The 18,515-nt window shown below is 50.1% G+C and overlaps 9 protein-coding genes across 9 annotated transcripts; 4 read left to right on the top strand and 5 right to left on the bottom strand.

Annotated features, from left to right (window-relative positions):
* Nucleotides 1-143: 143 nt before the first annotated feature.
* Nucleotides 144-2,094, bottom strand: N7446_008111 (nucleobase cation symporter-1 family protein; the record flags this gene model as incomplete). Its single annotated transcript, XM_058516856.1, has 6 exons — nucleotides 144-685; nucleotides 737-807; nucleotides 861-1,003; nucleotides 1,055-1,430; nucleotides 1,483-1,587; nucleotides 1,655-2,094. The coding sequence occupies 6 exons, from the start codon at nucleotides 2,092-2,094 to the stop codon at nucleotides 144-146; spliced, it is 1,677 nt and encodes a 558-aa protein (XP_058370502.1).
* Nucleotides 2,095-2,470: 376 nt separating this feature from the next.
* N7446_008110 (isopenicillin N synthase family dioxygenase) lies at nucleotides 2,471-3,675 on the top strand (the record flags this gene model as incomplete). The annotated part of the gene is made up of 3 exons (XM_058516855.1): nucleotides 2,471-2,849; nucleotides 2,907-3,571; nucleotides 3,625-3,675. 3 exons carry the CDS (start codon nucleotides 2,471-2,473, stop codon nucleotides 3,673-3,675), a joined length of 1,095 nt encoding a protein of 364 aa, XP_058370501.1.
* A 77-nt stretch (nucleotides 3,676-3,752) lies between these two features.
* N7446_008109 (uncharacterized protein) lies at nucleotides 3,753-5,600 on the bottom strand (the record flags this gene model as incomplete). Its single annotated transcript, XM_058516854.1, has 5 exons — nucleotides 3,753-4,294; nucleotides 4,351-4,568; nucleotides 4,629-5,378; nucleotides 5,442-5,528; nucleotides 5,590-5,600. The coding sequence occupies 5 exons, from the start codon at nucleotides 5,598-5,600 to the stop codon at nucleotides 3,753-3,755; spliced, it is 1,608 nt and encodes a 535-aa protein (XP_058370500.1).
* Nucleotides 5,601-5,920: 320 nt separating this feature from the next.
* N7446_008108 (MDR family MFS transporter) lies at nucleotides 5,921-7,840 on the bottom strand (the record flags this gene model as incomplete). Its single annotated transcript, XM_058516853.1, has 3 exons — nucleotides 5,921-7,296; nucleotides 7,361-7,441; nucleotides 7,498-7,840. Coding segments are annotated over 3 exons (1,800 nt in total), but the record flags the coding sequence as incomplete, so codon positions are not given.
* A 3,016-nt stretch (nucleotides 7,841-10,856) lies between these two features.
* On the top strand, nucleotides 10,857-11,320 carry N7446_008107 (uncharacterized protein; the record flags this gene model as incomplete). The annotated part of the gene is made up of 2 exons (XM_058516852.1): nucleotides 10,857-11,046; nucleotides 11,112-11,320. 2 exons carry the CDS (start codon nucleotides 10,857-10,859, stop codon nucleotides 11,318-11,320), a joined length of 399 nt encoding a protein of 132 aa, XP_058370498.1.
* Nucleotides 11,321-11,472: 152 nt separating this feature from the next.
* N7446_008106 (putative FHA domain protein SNIP1) lies at nucleotides 11,473-12,474 on the bottom strand (the record flags this gene model as incomplete). Its single annotated transcript, XM_058516851.1, has 1 exon — nucleotides 11,473-12,474. One exon carries the CDS (start codon nucleotides 12,472-12,474, stop codon nucleotides 11,473-11,475), a length of 1,002 nt encoding a protein of 333 aa, XP_058370497.1.
* A 228-nt stretch (nucleotides 12,475-12,702) lies between these two features.
* N7446_008105 (J domain-containing protein) lies at nucleotides 12,703-13,623 on the top strand (the record flags this gene model as incomplete). The annotated part of the gene is made up of 1 exon (XM_058516850.1): nucleotides 12,703-13,623. One exon carries the CDS (start codon nucleotides 12,703-12,705, stop codon nucleotides 13,621-13,623), a length of 921 nt encoding a protein of 306 aa, XP_058370496.1.
* Nucleotides 13,624-13,940: 317 nt separating this feature from the next.
* On the top strand, nucleotides 13,941-15,539 carry N7446_008104 (uncharacterized protein; the record flags this gene model as incomplete). Its single annotated transcript, XM_058516849.1, has 2 exons — nucleotides 13,941-14,518; nucleotides 14,573-15,539. The coding sequence occupies 2 exons, from the start codon at nucleotides 13,941-13,943 to the stop codon at nucleotides 15,537-15,539; spliced, it is 1,545 nt and encodes a 514-aa protein (XP_058370495.1).
* A 352-nt stretch (nucleotides 15,540-15,891) lies between these two features.
* N7446_008103 (uncharacterized protein) lies at nucleotides 15,892-18,339 on the bottom strand (the record flags this gene model as incomplete). The annotated part of the gene is made up of 1 exon (XM_058516848.1): nucleotides 15,892-18,339. The coding sequence occupies one exon, from the start codon at nucleotides 18,337-18,339 to the stop codon at nucleotides 15,892-15,894; it is 2,448 nt and encodes an 815-aa protein (XP_058370494.1).
* Nucleotides 18,340-18,515: the final 176 nt, after the last annotated feature.

Below are 18,515 nucleotides of genomic sequence, written 5' to 3'. Positions count from 1 at the left end.
GCACCATCTGTTTTGAACGTGAAAGAAATTAGAGCCCAAATTAACTACTAAAAAAAACCCCCACGAGAGTTAAAAAAAAAACACCGATCACCATCGCTCAAAGCCCAAATTCCCAAAGACCATAACAAACCACCCATTAATAACTAATAACTTCCCTTCTCACCAACATCAGCCTTAGTAACCGCCACGGCTCCCTTCTCAGCGATCCCAACAGCATCTATAGTATTATATCCCTCACCCCCAGAAACATCCGAGTCCTCAACATAATCCTTCGGCTCCATCCATCCAATCCCCTTCTCCATGCCAGGAGGAGCAGAAGCCAAGCAACTCAAATAGTAAACCCCAAAAGCAATAATCAATCCCGTGGGATAGGCGATATAATAGAACCGCTGGATGCCCACGGGCGCCTTGACGCCCATTTGGTGCAGGAATCCGTAGAAGTTAGGCGCTATAGCCACGACATAGGCGAGGAAGGCGCGCGGGTTGAAGCCGTGGAAGTATCTGTATGGACTTGGCTTTGAGATGTACAGCGCTGGGATGTTGAGGTAACCGCGGCGAACTAGGTAGTAGTCGCAGACTAGGATTCCTGTTATTGCTGAGAGGAAGATTTGGTAGGATGATAGGAAGGTTATGAAGATTGAGGCGCTTGCTAGGAGGTACCAGGGGCAGATTGCGTAGGAGAGGACTGGGTGTTGTTAGCGGTGGTTTCTTTTTTGAAGGGTGTGTGTGTTCTTACCGGCGCAGATGAAGAAGCCTCGTTTGATTGTGATGTATTTTGGTAGTAGGGCTGCGATGTCGTTGCCAGCGCTGGAATATGTTAGACATTCTCTGGTTTTCTTGGGTGGATGGTGCATCCTTACGGGATGGAGTTCTCGAAGATGGCCGAGAAGACTGTCGAGTAGACGAATGCCAGGGAAATAAAGGCGCAGGCGGCACGGTTGCCATGGGTATAACGCTCTCCCTCCATCAACTTGTCGAGGAAGGCCAAGGGGTTCCAGATAAGCTGCAGCTCATGTTAGCTTGATATTTTCTTGTGGAAATCAGCAGTACAAACCTCTCCAAAGATCTCCTTGCTGGATGAAGCAATCAGATTTCCCAGAATAGCAACTAGGAAGTTCGATAGTGGGAAGCTGACGATCTGACCAATGAGAACATCATTAGGCTTTGTAGTATATCGCTGGAGATCAGACGCGTTGGAGATGAAAGTTCCACAGCTAGCAAGCCCGAGGAATAAGAACTTGAAGATTAAGAAGCTCTTTTCGGTGCCTTGGATTTTTGAGGGCGCATTAAGTGACTTTAGGGAGCCACCGGCCAGAGATACGGTCCATCCAAGCATAGCAAATGCCGCACAGAAGTAGACGGCAACCTTGGCATAGACCAGGGATTTCATCTTTGGAACGGGTACAATTAAAAATGCACAGTTGACGAGCCTGCAGAGTTGTAAGCCGCGAATGTATTTAAATGGACAGCAGATTACTATACCAGTAGATAAAAAAGCACATCATCTGCGCAGAGGTCAAAGCCGACTTAGAACCCATTTTATCTGGGATGTTCTCAATTGAAGGGAAAATGGCATGCAGGAAGACACTAAACGAGCGTAAGTCCTTCCGCCAACACATCGCGTTTTGAGAAGAGGTAGAGAGCAAATACTCACTATAGACACTGCGCGCCTTGAACGGAATTGACACCATTCCAGACAATCGACATAGCCGCACGGTTAAAAGTCGGCCACAGGGCACCCCATGTACCGAAACTGGAGCGACAAAGCACAGGGAACGGAATGCGATACATGGCACCAGCACGACCATTCAGGGCCATCAAGGCACCGGCCAGGATTTGTCCGCCAAAGGAACAGCCGATCGCTTCCCACATGGTCAGACCCATGGACATACCCGTGGAAGCCGTGTAGAGATTGCTGACATTGGCGGTTGCAGAAAACCAGAACATGATATAGGTGAGTTGGGACCATGTTCTGTCTTTAATTGGGGTGGGTCGGATGGAGGAATTGTCCAGCATGTCCACGGGGCGAGTGATGCCATCTTGCTCTGTCCTTTTGACAATCAATCGTTGATGCAGCCGGGTTAGCGTCGACATGATGGCGCTTGGTCACAGATGCAATGCGAAAACAGTGAGAAGGGGAACGACTGCAGTTATGAGGAGAGGAATGCGCATGTGGTTTAGGGCTATTTGAGGCGATAAGAAAGTCCCCTGGGTTATGAGCCTGTCAACTGCCCACGCCAGACCCCCTGCTATCACACTAAATGCAACAGACTGCAGCGTATCACCTTATCAAAAAGCCAAGCATATGGGCGTCGAAAAGGCCGAGCTTTTCCGCAACTCCGACGGTTATCGGTCGGACTTGCAGGGAAAGTGTCGAAGTATGCGGGGGACTCTCTTAAATACACCCGACTTCGCATTGGTTATCTTACCTGCAACTTAGCAACTTGTCTGTACAGCGATTAAGCAAATTATGGCAACCCTAATGGAATACACCCAGATCGAATTGCTCACACTGAGCGGCCCTGAATACCGCCGAGTATCTACTGCTCCCCCGCGACCCCCGACCGAAGATGAAATCCCGATCATAGATCTTTCCTCGATTGATGGCGATATAGAAGACCGAAAGGCCATCGCATCCAAGATAAAATTAGCGGCCGAAAACACAGGCTTCTTCTATATCAAAAACCATGGAATTGCAGAAGAGCTTATCCAGAATGCTCTATCGCAAGCCAAAACTTTCTTCAATCAGCCAGACGAGAAGAAAGAGCTGGTTTCAAGTAAGAAATCGAAACTCTCAGATGGCTGGCATGGACTTGGGACAACTCAAGTAAATAAAACTGAAACACGAGGTAATTCCCCTCTCATTCCGGGTGAAACATCCCAGCCACTAACCACCAACCCTAAAGATCGCAAAGAGACATTCTCCGTGCGCTACAACCCCAAAAACGACCCGACAATCTCCGACCCAGAGTCGCTGCTCACAGACGAACGATACGCATACGGCGGCGACGATCTGAAATGGGAGGGAACAAGCCACCTCCCGGGATTCCGCGAAACAACAATCGAATTCTACCAGCGCCGCCTCGCCCTCGCACGCAAGATGGTGCGCATCTTCGCGCTCGCATTGGACATGCCAGAGGACTACTTTGACGGAGTGACGACCCATCCCGGCGCAGACGGTCTCTACGTGCATTATCCCGGCACAGAAGATGCGCTCGAAGACGATCAAACCGATGTCGATGTCGGCATAGGCTCGCATACCGATATCCAGTGCCTAACTCTCCTGTGGCAAGATATGTCGGGAGGGTTGCAGGTCCTTTCTGCTAGCGATGAGTGGCTCGATGCTCGACCTATTGCCGGCACGCTTGTCGTTAATATCGGGGATTTCTTGCAGCGTCTTTCGAATAACCGGTTTAAGTCCACTGTGCATCGGGTTTATAATCGTCAGTCTACCTCTAGGTATTCTATGCCCTTTTTCTTGGGCTTCAATCCCGATTCAGTTTGTCAGGTTGTGCCTTCTTGTGTTGATGAGGCCCATCCTGCTCTTTATGAGCCTATCTCCTGTGGAAAGGTTAGTTGATTCTCTCATACTTCTATTTTGCGTATTCTCACAACTGCATTTAGTGGCACCGCAATCGGCTCGAGCTGTCATCGGGCAGGCCCATCAGTGCATAAACGTAAAAGTTTTGATAACAGACTCCTGTTGTGTAAAATGCTGTCATATAACTTATATAGAACGAGTGGAATATCCGTTAAAACGGTCGCATAGACTCCTCCAACCCATCCCATCCAGACGAAGGCATAGAATCAATAAACCGGAACGGCGCCCAATCCGCCACAGACATAGGATAAGAATACAAAGTATCCCCCGAATTAATCGAAACACTTGAATCCAAGTAGTCCCGTGCCTTTTTTTGAACAACATTTGTTGCCCAGTTGAAAACGCCCTCAATACTCCGCGGTATCCTGGCCTGTGTCCGGACATTCTCCATTAATGTATATGTCGCGTGGATATCAGATATATCTGAAGAGTATTCCGCGAGAGTGACGCCCGCGTATGCACTGAGCAAGTAATCATAGGTCGGTCTGACGAACGCAGTGTCCGATGAGCCGAACATTAAAATCTCGCTCAGTACGACCTGCGCATGGCGAATGACGGTTTGGGTCAAGTCCTTTATGCATTTGTTGTGGTGCAGTGAGCCGGGGGACATGCCTTGGTGCTGTTTTGCTAGTTCCCAGCGTGATAAGATGAGTGAGACGCAGGAATGTGCCCATGTCAATACGCTATTCCCATCTGTGATTGAAGTTCAGCTAACTACGTCTTTCAGTGTTTTGAGTGAGGGCTCATACCGGCAAGATATTTTCGGCTCCATCTAGTTAACATTTCCCAGGCTTCGCCCACCGAGTTAGCAGTGTTGTAGATGACCTCGTAGAGAATGATATAGATTTTGAGCTCTGCTGCAATGATCTGATCAAAAGCTTCGAAGCCCGGGTATTTGACAATTTCCGTCCACAGACGGAGACGGTCGCAGGAGACCACGGATGGCCGACCAGTTCCAATCGCAAATCTAGGTTGATAGTTAGCTTTGAGATTGCCCATATTGAGGATAAGTTGATATAGCACATACTTCAAATGTACCAGAGAAGCCTGTATCCACATCCTGCACATATTCCGACTCGTATCGTCGTAGAAGGAAGTAAGAGATCCAAGCTCAGGAAGAGAGAAACTAAGCATGCAGTGGGTGATAGTCGTGCTACTCATCAACCAGCTGTCAATATACCTACCACCTGGCACCAGAGGACCAAAACTCCAGGCGCTGAATATAAGCATGGCATGGATCGTAGTGAGGCCAATTGGCGTGTCTAAGGCTTTCATGCCTAGATGAGTTTTGACCATTGAATGCAGTGTAACGTGGAGATTCGAGCGGTTGAGACCAGCTGTTGCGCGGAACCCTGCCAGCAGACACATCGCGAAAAGTAGAGGGTAGTTTTGTTTGAGATCCGACATTGTTTCGTGCGGGAACGGGTACCATGATGCTATTTGTTCGAAGCCATGCTGGAAAACAGAGGCGAAGTTCTCGGAATCTAGACCCATTTCGGTCATATGTCCTAAGATGGAGTCGTTTTCTCCGTTTGTTTCGGGTTCTGTGATTAGATTGCCAACATGGCGGACGACTGTGATCGGTGCAGGATGAAGATCGGCTGTTGGATTTGGTAGCACTATGTTATCTTCGTTTTCGTCGAGATCCTTTATCGTGGTCAGAGTACTGTTGCCTCTAGAAACATTATCGGGGCCTGTTGATATGGACTGGTCATGTCCAAGGTGGGACCTCAACAATTGCTTCATTTCAGCGAGTGAGGCTTCAATGGCATCAAGCCTGATATCGGTTAGTATGTCACTGATAACATAGATAGGGCTTCGGCGTATGTATAAGGTATACCTTTTTGCGCAATGACATTCAGCAGGTTGAACGGAACCCCTCTCTGGACTAGTAATTGCAGATGTAGCGGGAAGGGAACATTCGAGCCTATCCAAGACCTGTCAGTCCCCAAAAATAGACAACCTCGGCAGACCCCCCACCAGCTTACCTTAAAGACATGCAGCGGGCGCATTGCCTCGACCCCGGCGGAACCTCGCAGCGCGTTTTCAAGCGCCGACATGGCTGGCAAGAGAGGATACGTCGTTTACTCGGCATTATAAAGACAGAATGAGAGATGTTTGAAGTCCAGTCTGCCCAGGTGATGTTCTCCGCAGCTTATCTGGGGTTCACCAGGCTAAGACGGATTGGGTTAGCTGCTGGAGGGTTAGCCTTGTCATCTATACAGAGCAGATCCATGTGAAAGAGAATGTGGAAAAAGATTATATTAGTCGAGAGTTGTCTATTATTTTACATGCTCGTTATTTGGGCAAAAATGCCAATTATGCTGCTCCTCCTGCTGCAAGACTCTTGCCTTTGACACTTTTCCACTCCACGATTACTGCACCAAGGACGCTCAAAGCGGCCACAGCTGCACAGACTGTAAAAGTCTGGGTAATGGCATCGTTGTATGCAAGGAGGAGACCCGGTAGGTCTGCCTTGCTGACAACACTTTGAACACTGGTGGCGCCGGTTCTGATGATCTTAGCTGGGTCCAAAGTGGGAGCGTACTCAGCGAGATACTGAACCAGCTTGTTGCTGAAGACGTTGTTTCCAATCGAAACAAAAAGAGCACCGCCAAGGGTCTGGGCGAAAACAATGATGGCAGTACCGGTAGGCACATCAACAATGTCAAGGACAACCTGAACGGCGATCATAGGTTGCTGCATACCAAATCCGACACCAGCACCCGCAATAATCTGATAACCAATCCAAACGGCTTTGGAGGTATCTGGGTGGAACTTGGTCATGAGACCATAGCCGATGGATATCATGATAGTACCGATAATCATGAAAGGTGCGTAATAGCCGACGATAGTAACGATTATGCCCGACAAAACAGATAAAACCACGACCGAGATCAACATAGGCAGGTTCATGATTCCTGAGTTGACGGCACTGGCGCCCTTCACGGCCTGGAACCAAATGGGCAGGAAGTAGACAGAGCAGAGGAACGCTGCGCCGAGGCAGAAACTGAAGAGGGCTGAGGACCACACAGTGCGCTTGAAGAATATGCGAGGAGGCACCGTGGCATACTCTTGCTGTGTCCATTGAACGAACACAAAGAGCAAGATCAAGACGCCAAAGAAGCAGAATAGCAGAATGATGCGCCAGCTGCTCCAGGGATATGTTGTGCCACCCCATTGCAGGGCCAGTAGCAGGCAAATGATAGCAGGGAGGAAAAGAGATGTGCCCATAGGATCAAACTTCCTAATGCGCTCTGCCCATGTCGAGCTTTTGATCTGGCGGTTTGGAGCCGGGAAGAAGATAGCAATCACCACGACAGTGATAGCACCAATAGGCAGGTTGATGTAGAAACACCAACGCCACGACACTTTATCAGTAAAGACGCCTCCCAAAAGAGGACCTGCAACTGAAGCGATGCCGTACATGCTGCCAATAAAGCCACTGTACATGGGGCGCTTCTCAAGAGCTACCGAGTGGGCTAGGATAATCAAGGCACCCGAGAAGATACCGGCTGAGCCAATACCAGCAACGGCACGGCCAATGATAAGGGTCAAGCTGCTGTTTGCCACAGCGCAGATGAGACTTCCCAACTCGAAAATGCCGATGGCGATGAGGTAGACCCATTTGATACTGAAAAAGCTGTAAAACTTTCCAAAGAGGAGTTGGAGAGACGCCGTGGTAAGGAGGTAGGCTGTAAACAGAACGGGAAGGGATTAGCTCAACTCTATACTCCGATATATCGGCTTTCTACATACCACTTCCGTACCAGCCTACATCTTCCAAGCTATGGAATTTATCTGTGATCTTGGGAATAGCTGTGGCGATGATACTGTTGTCTGCAAGGTAAAGTAAGCACTAGTCCAATGATGTTATATCAATGAGGCAAACGTACCAAGTGCCACTAAGAAGACACTTAGACACAAGGCCAGTGCAATCAACCCCAGCTTGAGGCCTGTGGGATATTCTGTGCCATCTTCACGTGTATTGACAGCCTCGACTGGTGAGTGTAATGAATCAGGCTCTGCCGTAGCAGTCTGAACTAATGTGTGTCCCATCTCTTTTGCTAGCGGTGGCGATGTGGGAGGGTCACTGAATGCCTCAGCCTTCTCTGGATCCTCATGCATAGCATGATCGGACATAGCCGTAGACACCATTCCTGATATCAGGTCAGAGCAGAATAGGCAGAACAGAATAGACAAAGCAGAACAAGATATCGGACTTTTGGCGTAGTGGAGAACTAGAGGAAAGGGAAGAGATTTAAAGCAAAAGGAGTCATCGTAAAAAAGGCCCGAGAACAGGGTCCATGTGGTTTTGACAAGCGCTAGTGCTTAGATAGGTTTCGGTCCAATGTAACCGTGGATCGGGCCACGTTTGGACCACTCAGCGCTTGTGAATACGAGCTTGATCAATAAAGAGCCCCACGATGGAGACACAAAGGCCTAAGTCCGAATGGTATACACTAACTTTTATATGGGCTTGCGCTATAACAGTTATGGGACAAGGATCGATCCACCGGGGAGATATTGTACCGAGCCGTTTACAGCGGACAAAGGCATAGCTTACAGGCAAAAATATAGTTCAAGTTCGTCCGGAATTCGTCCGGTATCATTCTATTAAAGTGCAAGCCAAGTTTCACGCCCTTACAATATCAGCCCGAGACGTGATCTTGCAAGGCAGCAGTGATGCTCACCCTTGGTGGCGCTCGTGTTTGTCGCCTTTACTATCATATATTAATGTCAGCTAATGGCAAAAGCACAAAGGTGAATCTGCACTTGCTTCTTGTTCAGGTTGTTATGGGAAAATCTCCGGGTTTAGCCGCATCTCGCCTACCCTACTCTTAGAGCCTACATCCGCCGTATTCATTGCCACTGCCACAGTTACTAGCGAATGAAAGTCGAGGACCCGACAACTCGCCAAAAAAAGCCCTAGCAGACGTATGACTCACAATGGTTGGTTTCGTAGAAGAAAGAAGTACGAGAACCCCTGGCAGGGAAAATGGGCCTGTCGACTAGGCAAGGATGAGATACTGTGGATTGCATGGTTATATTACTTGGCGCTAGATACGTATACAATAAAGCAAGTCCAACTATACAAGCTAAGCGCCCCGTCGTAGCCAAGTGGCCTGCCTACACTTAGCAGCAGTAATGGTCTATACTTGAGCCTTACTTACCGACATCAACCCTGCCAAGCCCCGGTAACACAAGGGATACGACCTGCCCTTTCTCTCGAAGAATGGTGGATCAACCAGCTTTTCTAGGCACGCCTTCCTCTTTTTCCTCCCGATGCCGATCTAGAGCAAATCAGGACAAAACCCGGTCGACCAAAAGATTCCCAGACTTTGTCAGACTGATCAATTTTCATACAATGGCTTTCCTAGATGATACTGTGACTGAATTGATCTTGAGCGAAGACCCGAAAACAAAAAAACTGAACCTGTCAATCTATGTCGCAAACCGGAAGACACCAATCGGTTTGCAAAGCTCACCAGAACCCTATGATCCTATGTTAGGGAGGACCCATTGAAGGCAGACCATCCGCTACGTCTCGAATTCCTGTCACTCCGAGCTGTCGATGCCGCAGAATTGATAGAAAAAGGATGAGATCACCGACAGAGGGTCCCAGGTTCTACACGAGGGCGACAGAACCACGTATATCATCAAGGCAGCCAACCGTCTCCCTTACATACCACACGACTCGGATGTTATACGAACAGAACTAGAAAAGCTTGAACAGTCCAAAGGTGTGACTGGGATCGTTCAGCCAGCTGGTATTGCGGTTATAACAACCCGCATGCGACTTCCCAAATAGGTTTCCAACAAATGGTCATCAGCGGTGTTCTATTCGACAATAGCGGTGGTTCCTTAAAATGTGTACTAAATGAAGAGCGTGTAAGGGAATTCGGCTGGGAGCAATGAGCTATACAAATTGGGAATGCTTTGAGCATTATTCACCGTGCAAAGAAAACCCATACGGATATAAAGCCCTCAAATGTTGTTCTAGACGACAGTGGCAGTGCGGTTCTCATTGATATCGGCGGCATCAGCGGAATAACACGTGAGTGGCTTGCTTTAGAAATATGGGCTGAAAAATGTGACTTTGATCTTCCATTTTAAACTCCCCTACGGAATGGCGTTTGGGCCTACGGAAAACCCTTGAACGAAATAGCTTCAAGCGCTGGGAACAGCCCGTTTACGATGGCTCTGAAGTTCGTTGCCGAACATTTGACGGAAGAAGATGTTCACAGGCGGTGGTCTTTATCTGAGGCAATAACTCATTTGAAGACTTGTCAGGAGACCAATTAGTTTAAGCTTGTCTAATTTATTCGGATTGTTTGCGTGATATCTAAAGCACGACGTTCGCGTTAAGAAGCGTGCCTCTGACCAACAGACTGACCAGTTCGGCTATACAATCTTTAAACATACTCCCATTCGACATCGCCTTGGTCAAAATCACCCTTTCAATTCGACGTATTATTGTTTTTTTCTGAGAGTGTCTGTAACGAAGCATTGCGAGGGCAAACCGGATACTGGTTATCACAGGGACTCAATCGCATACTGCGCATGATTTACCGTATTTTGTGAGAGGCGATACGCGAAGACCAGGGAGAATGAACAAAGGTGACGGATTATCTGCCAGGAGAACTTGCTCCAACTTTTGTACTAACATTAATTAGTTAGTTAACGTTAGCTCGACGACTAGAGAGGCCTGGGCTCCCAGGAAGCAATTCCAGACAGTGCTCATAATATGATAAAGAAGTAGATATAGAACAGAAGAGAAGCATAAAGAGTACACGTTTGCTTTATAGAGCGATTTGAAAATGTGCTTGGACAATAACCAAGATTTGAAGACTTTATGCTTGGCTACAATTAGGTTTTATACTTCATGGCCGCTATAGCCGATATACAACGAAGGGTCACAAATGTTTAACTTATACGCTTTCTAGCTAGAAGGAACTTTACCAGATATGATTTCCAATGGAAATTATCTCCAGTGACCAATGTTAAACCTGATTTTAACCATACAACCAAGTTAAAGAAAATCCAGTCTGACGTAAGAGACACTACATACTGATGACGTAGAGAAGGCCAACTCTTCGAAAGCGGCGACAAAGCATAAACCAGTCTCTATTTTGATGAGGCGACTACTTAAGGACTGCTTGATACCGGTCTGGACTTTAAACATTCGATCAATTCCATACTCTCAAACAACTTCATCACCATATTACTATTCACAACAACCATCTCCACAACCATGTCCACAGCACGCTTCGCTCCCCTCCTCAGAACTCGTGTGGTAGCTCCCACTCCTGGCTTCCAGGCGATCCGATCTATTTCTGCTACAGCTTCGTACAACAAGGGACCTATCGATGCAACCAAGGACACACTCAAGAAGGCTGATCGGACAGTATCTGATGCAGCAGTGAAGGGAATTAACCAGGGTGGTATGTTTACATTGCAGAGATCCCGTAGATGTAACAGACAGGTGCTAACATAGGTTTCACAACAGAGAAAGCTGCCCACACCATCAAGGAGGCTGTTGGCGCAGGAGCCCAGCATGCTAAGGCCAAGGGAGAGGAGGCCAAGGGCGATGCCGCGAAGGTTGCTGGCCAAGGACAGGGGAAGGCAGAGGAAGCTCTAGGCGAGGCCAAGGGGAAGACAAAAGAGGCAATGGGTACGGTTGAAGGGAAGGCCAAGGAGGCTAAGAACCGCATGTAAAGGGTTTAATCTTCTGCCGCAGATCTGTTGATTTTGCATGACTGGTAATCATCGAGTGTAATATTATTGCCGTTAAATCTTTCATTTCAGTTGTGATTTCATCCACTCGGGCTCTTCCGGGTCTCTTAAATTGAAGTTGGAATGATCCGAGTTCAGCTAGGGGGTAGCATCAGAACGTATTCCCGGGAGCTCAATCCAAAGCGAATCACGTCCTTGTCCATGACCTCCACGTAGCGACCTGCTGGAACGGTTTCCCCGTTGACGCTAGAGCCATTGGCGCTCTCAAGGTCGAGGAGGTAAGGCTTGACCTTTCCGATGCGGTCACCGAATTCATTCCTCTTTTCGACAAATCGGAACTGGAGCACAGCATGCTGCTTCGAGCAACTGGGGTGGTCAAGAGGGAAATCCACAATGGATCGCTCGCGGCCGACTAGCCAGCAGCTGCGTTCCAATAATTCCACAGTTTCAAGCAGATCTTTTCCCTTGAAGACATACATACGCCAAGCTTCCTTTGCTGGTGGCTTGCGTGCCTCTGGAGGCTCATGGTATTTCAGAACAATTCCTTCTCCACCTTGGACTTGAACTGTATTGCTTTCTGCCGCCAACCTGCCGGTAGAGTTGAAATTGGGCTTTTGTTTCTCTGGTGCAGGTGCCTCTCCAGGTTGTGCCACATCGGTAAAAGCATCCGATTGTGAAGGCAGCGGGCCGCTGCGTTGCAATGCACGCGGTGGGGAGCTGCGTGATGGTCGCGGTGAGCGAGAACGGGATCGCGGGCGTCTCTTAGATGATCGTTCTTCATCTCCGTGAGTGTCACGGTGTCGGTGGCTGCGATGTCTGTGTCTGCGGCGGTCTTCTGCTGCGGAGCTAGTTGACCGTTCTCTGCGCTCCCGTCGGGGACTGCGAGAATGTCTACGTCTGCGCCGGTCACCCGCTGAGCTTGTTGATCGTTCCCTGCGCTGGCGCCGGGGGCTGCGAGAGGATCTCCGTCGAGGGCTGTCTCGTCGGGAGCTTCGGCGGTCGTCGTCACGTCGTCTTGAGCTTGAATAATCGTCGTCTCGGGGTGCATCTCGCTGCCGTTCGCGCTTTATGGCTGAGGGCGAGGTAAATGAACCTCGCTGGCGGTCGCGACGGTCTTCATCGTCAGATCTGGCCATCCTTCCCGATGTAAAGGATCTGCGCAAAAAGGAAAGCGTGGTGGCAGACGTGGTGGTAGAAGCAATAAGTATTGCGTTATCTTTGGAGCTCCAACGGCCACACGTGATCATCTCCGCGGCCGGGCCGAAGGCTAAGTGAGGGGAGCTTTCCTTCCTTCAACACGACTACTTTGAGAAGAGAGCATAACGGAGTCTCCCCGTGCTCTCTTTCAGCCGAATGATGCGGCCATGCTCAAGAAATCCAACCTTCTTCGTGGGGGAGGCGTGCCACTACTGAGCTTGACAGCCTCGCCACTTGCCCATTTCAATAGGAAAACTGCTCAAATTCATGGACTACATAAACCACACACAAGCAGGAGCTATGCAACTGCCTCACAATTCTCTCATCAGAACTACGTATGGCCCAGCAATCTGTCTTTCACTCCCTACGACGTCCTGAACATTCCCCGCGGCGCTCCATACTCGAAGAGACCATACTACGACCTTGTTAAGATCTATCACCCCGATCGACCCTTCACCAAAGATCATCCACTATTTGGAGAATTGACGGCCGAAGTTCGGGTACAGCGCTATCGGATCGTGGTGGACGCACATGAGATCCTTTCCGATCCCATCAAGCGAGCTGCTTATGACCAAACCGGCACTGGATGGAACCACGCAGTACAAGATACAGCTGGCTGGAACACACATGGGCCGAGTATATATGCGAATGCCACATGGGAAGATTGGGAACGGTGGAATAACCGCCACAACGGCCCGCAGCAGCACGTTGTCGACCAACGCACCTTCACCCGGCTAGTGATCCTCTTGGTGCTCTTCGGAGGTGCTGTTCAAGCATCATGGATCGGAAAGATGAATACTGGTTTCGAGGATAAACTGCGTCAGGTCAACGAGGAGTCGGCGCGCTTCTTGCATGGCCGGAAAGACAACACCGTCAAGCAGATGGATTCGAATGATGCTCGTGTGCAGGGTTTCCTTATTCGGAGAGATCCCACTGGGTCGGGACTGAAAGACTCCGAGCAAAACGTCTACCAGAAGGAGCTAAGTCCTCTTCGCCGGCCGAATGAGACCTCCCCTCCTGACAGTCAAATTGTGTCGGACCTTGCACAGCCAGCGGCTTCAGTGAAGCCAGATATCGCAGAAACCTAGACTTTCTATATGCGCATATGATTGCATAGTGTTTTGACATTTCACATGGCTGGCACTTTTCGGTTCTATGCGTCTCCTTCGCCTTACTCCCGGAGATCTTGCATGCAGGCATGCGTATGTAAGGGCAATAATTTGAACATATTCAATCATGTATCAAAAAGCCGTTAGGGGCATGCCGTACATACCATATAATTAAATCTCAAATTCAATCATATTCCCAAAACAGTAAGTGACTTACAATGCAAGCTTAAACATGTTTATGCCTGCACGGTGGACCTCGGCAGTGACGCCACTGGCGGCTAAATCCGGTTTAGGGCATGTCTCTATCTCTATACTCTTTCCCCTCCCAATTTGTTTCTTCATTCTTGCGGGAGCCAGTGCTTCAATTCGCTCTTTGTCGCCATGAGCTCGCTCAAGCGGCCTGTTGCCCTTTAAAGGCCATGCTGGTCAGGATCCCATTGATCCTAAAGACCATTCTCCTGCATGGCATTCGAATGTCCCCCGTGAGGGGAAAGCAGGACTTGCGCACTGAGTTAACGGTCGCCATTATCCGCTCATTCATTACATTTAGCACTCCGGTCGGCAAAATGCAGAAAGACAGCATGCGCGATCCTGGGATCAAGGGCCCTATGTGGGTGTCTAAAGTGACCCTGCCGCAGCCTGAGGTCGACGTGCGCGACGCTGTGTTGCGCGCAATCGAGGACCTCAAGACCGGCGACGAGACATATGATATCCCCAACGTTGCTGCCGTCGAAGCCGAATGGACTGGCTACCGCGGCAAAGTGGGAAAGCGCACAGCGCAACCAGATATCTCAGAAGAGGAGAAATATCACAAGCTGCGCGAGGAATCGCCGTCTGATATGACGATCTTATACTTCCACGGAGGCGCTTACTTGTGAGTACCCGTCGACGCTTTAGCATAAAATATCCAGCTAACATATTCCAACAGCCTCATGGACCCATGCTCTCACCGTGTCCCCGTCGCACATCTCTCCCACCGAACAGGTGCCCCAGTTCTGTCCGTCCGCTATCGCCTAGCACCGCAGAACCCATTCCCAGCAGGTCTAGTCGATGCCCTAACAGCCTATCTCTCGCTCATCCACCCACCAGCGGGCTCCCTCCACAAGCCCGTGCCAGCAAACAAGATCGTCTTAGCAGGTGACTCCGCAGGCGGCAATCTCTCACTAGTCCTCCTCCAAACCCTCTTGACCCTCCACCGCGCATCCCACACAATCCGCTTCCACGGCAAAGACATACCCATCGAACTACCCGGCGGCGTAGCAACCGTCTCACCATGGTGCGACGTCACACGCTCTATGCCATCAACCCGCAAGAATGAGGTGTTCGACTACCTCCATGCACCACCAGGCGCAGACACCCCATTCAAGCCTATTCCCTTCCCCTCAGATGAGGTCTGGCCTGCATCCCCGCCGCGTGTGGATATGTTCTGCAACGCCGATATGGTTCTGCACCCATTAGTCTCTCCGCTCGCTGCCCCAGCTGAGCTCTGGAAGAACGCACCTCCTATCTGGATCTCGGCTGGTGAGGAAGGTCTCACAGATGAGGGTTTGATCGTGGCGCGTCGTGTTCACCAGGCTGGTGTGCCTCTCGTCGCTGAGGTGTTCGAGGGTATGCCGCATTGCCATGGTTTGCTCATGATCTCTACGCCGCCCGGCCGCCGTTTCTTCGAGAGCTTTGCTGGGTTCTGTCGTGATGCTGTGGCTGGCCGTGTTGCGTCATCCGGTAACCTCACTTATATTTCATATAAGGCGCAGTCTACAAAGGAGATCCCTATTGAGAAGGTTTGTGAGACTACCGATGAGGAGGCTGATGCTCTTATGCGGAAGAGCGCTGCTTGGCGATTGGAGGGGGAGAAGGAGATGCAGAAGGAGTGGCATGAAAGAGCGCGTCTATGAGTGGCCATGGTGTTTCTTTTTGGTTGCTTTGCATTGTTTAAAGGTGTATACCCTGTTTTTGCATTATAATGATATAGCCTTGATTCTTCGTGGGTTTCTACTCTGCTTGTGCATCGGCTTTATGTACTAGATTTCCGTTAAATGAATGTTTATGTAGCACAAGTCGCTATCTGCGATTGCATTGGGCGGTAGCTAAAATCACAATGGGCTAGTTCCCGAGAAAACGACTTGCTGGTCTATCTGATCAAGTCTCCGCTGGCGCGCAATATATGACCGTCCACCTCATCCTAAGCGGACGTACAGTGCAAGAGACAAAGTAAAACGCTGCAAGATACTACACAATCTTATGTAGCTAAAGGACTTCATCATCGTCCATTGAGGCCTGGTCCTCTTCCCACCGCTGTGGATGCGCATCCCGAGGTGGCCATACAGACTGTACAGGCTGCACAGGCCGCACGTGTTCAATAGACTGCTTAGGCTCATGAACAACAGCTTGAGCAGTCGGCGCCGACAGCCAGGGAAAAGCAACAGGGGTGCCGTTAATACGAATTTCACCAACAAGGCCCGTAAGCTGAGGAGTCTCCTCCATATATCCATCAGAAAAGCCGAGCAATTGTGTGAACAGGCGGAAGACAAAAACGAGGATAGCAAAGACAGGCGTGAGAACTGTCGATAGATGTGACCAGCGCCACAGCATTGTCACCGTCACGAATGGGAAGGAGGGTGCATCGGGGCGTAGACAATAGCCCTCGCATGTTTCAGCTATTTCGGGACGGCTATATTGTTCGCACATGAGGCATTCGATGATATACAACGAGAGTGAAATGAGAGTAAACCAGCCGAGGTTGGTCATTTGAAGGCGTCGAGATATCGGGCTCCGCTTCCACAGTCGGGGAATAGGGAGCGCGGCGTATACACGTCCATCCGAATGTGTACCGCAGTCTTTGCAGGTTTCGCCTGTGTGGATGTGTGATGGTTGTTTGCTGCTCTTCTCTGTTGGAGAACTTGATTTCGAAATGGTTGCGGCTCGATTGACTTGGCCTTCGAGACCGTCCAGTCCTTTCTTCACTTCGCTGATGTGTCTCATGAGTGAGTTTAACTTGTCATTAACTGAGCCCAGATCGACCTGGTCTGTTTGTGCTGTATCCGCCTGTGCGAGTTTCTCCAGGACCGCCTTTTCGTAGGCTTCTTCGTCTCCTTCTTCGACTTTGAGCTCGGCGGGTCCATCTTCATCATCCATCATACCTCGGAGAGACTCAAGGGTGTCGTTTCCGAATTCATCGTCCTTGCCAGAGCTTGCATCTTCAATGACAGCCTCCAGTGCACTTTTTGGCAGATGCGGCCGAGGCAACGGGGCTCTGGACTGTTTCTCGGGTTTGGGCTCAGGGGGAGGCTGCTCTTGTTTGCTTTCGACTGGTATTGTCTCTTCAGGCTTCGACGTGACAGGCTCTGCTGGTTTTGCAGGCGGTGCAACGGTCTTTTTTTCACTTGTTGCCCGTGGAGGAACAATGTCTCTAGTCAAATCTTCAGGGAGTTCAGGCATTCGATCTGCCACCCGCTCAGTCATGGGAGTATCAATCCATGCCCCAGTTACCCGAGGGGTCTGGTCGTAGATTTTACCCCCAAAGAGCTTTGATGGCTCGGGAGTCTTCATATGATCAGGCTTGGGCGCCTCAACTCTGGACAGCCTCCGTAGCAAATCCCGCGAGCCTCGCTTGCTGGGACTAGGTCGTGTAAACTTCGAGCCTTCGTACGCCGTGTCGTTCTTGAACACAGTCACGGGGCTATTGGGAATGGGGTTTCCGTCGCCAGGAGGGAAAATAGGCTTGGTGAGAGGTTGTTTCCATGCCAGATCTTCCTGCGGTGCCTGAATAAGAGAGTTAGCGGTGCGTTCCTCAAGAACACCCCTAGCAGGAAGACCGTTCCGCACCAGAGAACGAGGAGATGTGCGAGCAGGCCTAGCAATCGGGTCGCGCTCTCCATTTGTGTGCCGATTTGATGGCCTAGTTTCTTCTTGTTTCTCGAAAACACTAGGCTGACTGGTTTTTCTCTGCCATTCGTGTGGGTAGTTGGCCCGACTGCCCCAGCTGGAAGGTAGATTCAGCGAAGGACCACGGCTCCCATCATCCTCCACAATATGTTGTTCCCCCTCAATCTTCTCTTGTTCGCGTCTTTGTAGATTGTCCGCCGTCAATGAGGGTGATCGTCCCATATGCGCCCTGCTGAAAACCGGCGATCCCTTTTTTGTAACGCGATTGAGACGCTTTTCATCCTCGGTATAGTCCCGAGCCCTGGGCGGTCGATACGCGCCGAGATCACCGTTGAGACTGGCACCGGATATGGAATTGGCCTCTGGGGACCCTATTGCGTGGTTCGTCTCCCTTGCGCGAGACGAGGAGCGGCTCAATCGACCTGGGGAGCGAGCCTTCGGCTCCCAAGGATCCTCGCGCACAAACTCGGCCAGGGTACCATCTTCTTCAATCTGTCTGTAGGAGTCCATGATTTCATGAGGCGGAGGGGAGTTCGGGGACGTCGAAGAGAACGCGTTCATTGACTGTCGCTTCTGCCGCGGGCTGGGTGTTGTTGCCTGTGGGCTTAATTCGTTGGCTGTGAAGGGCATGTCTTGTCTGGACGCAGTGTGGTATGCTGCCGCTAAGGATCCGGGACGGGGAGCGCCTCGTCGATGCGTATCATTCTTGAAGTTCGACGGGAACTGATCTATATCGAACTTGGAGGCGTGTTGGAAAGGCGACCGCGGCGCTTTGTCTCGAGAGACTCGGTTTTTCCTGTCGGATGACATGACGAGGGTCGCCCCTTGCAGAGGAAACGCGAAAATAGGAGTGGTGAAGGAGGAAGACGCGCGGAGAGAGTGACCGGAGTAAATACGGAGACCACTCATTCCCCGATGTGGTTAGCCTGTGGAATCCTCTCTGAATTACGTCTTCATTCCCAACTGTCTTCGACTTGTCTTTTGTC

Source organism: Penicillium canescens (assembly GCF_028828765.1).
Source record: "Penicillium canescens strain IBT 15451 chromosome Unknown utg000005l_segment0_segment0, whole genome shotgun sequence".
Lineage (NCBI taxonomy): Eukaryota > Fungi > Ascomycota > Eurotiomycetes > Eurotiales > Aspergillaceae > Penicillium > Penicillium canescens.
The sequence above is the reverse complement of the archived record's forward strand: the minus strand, read 5'-3'. Positions and strand labels throughout refer to the sequence as shown.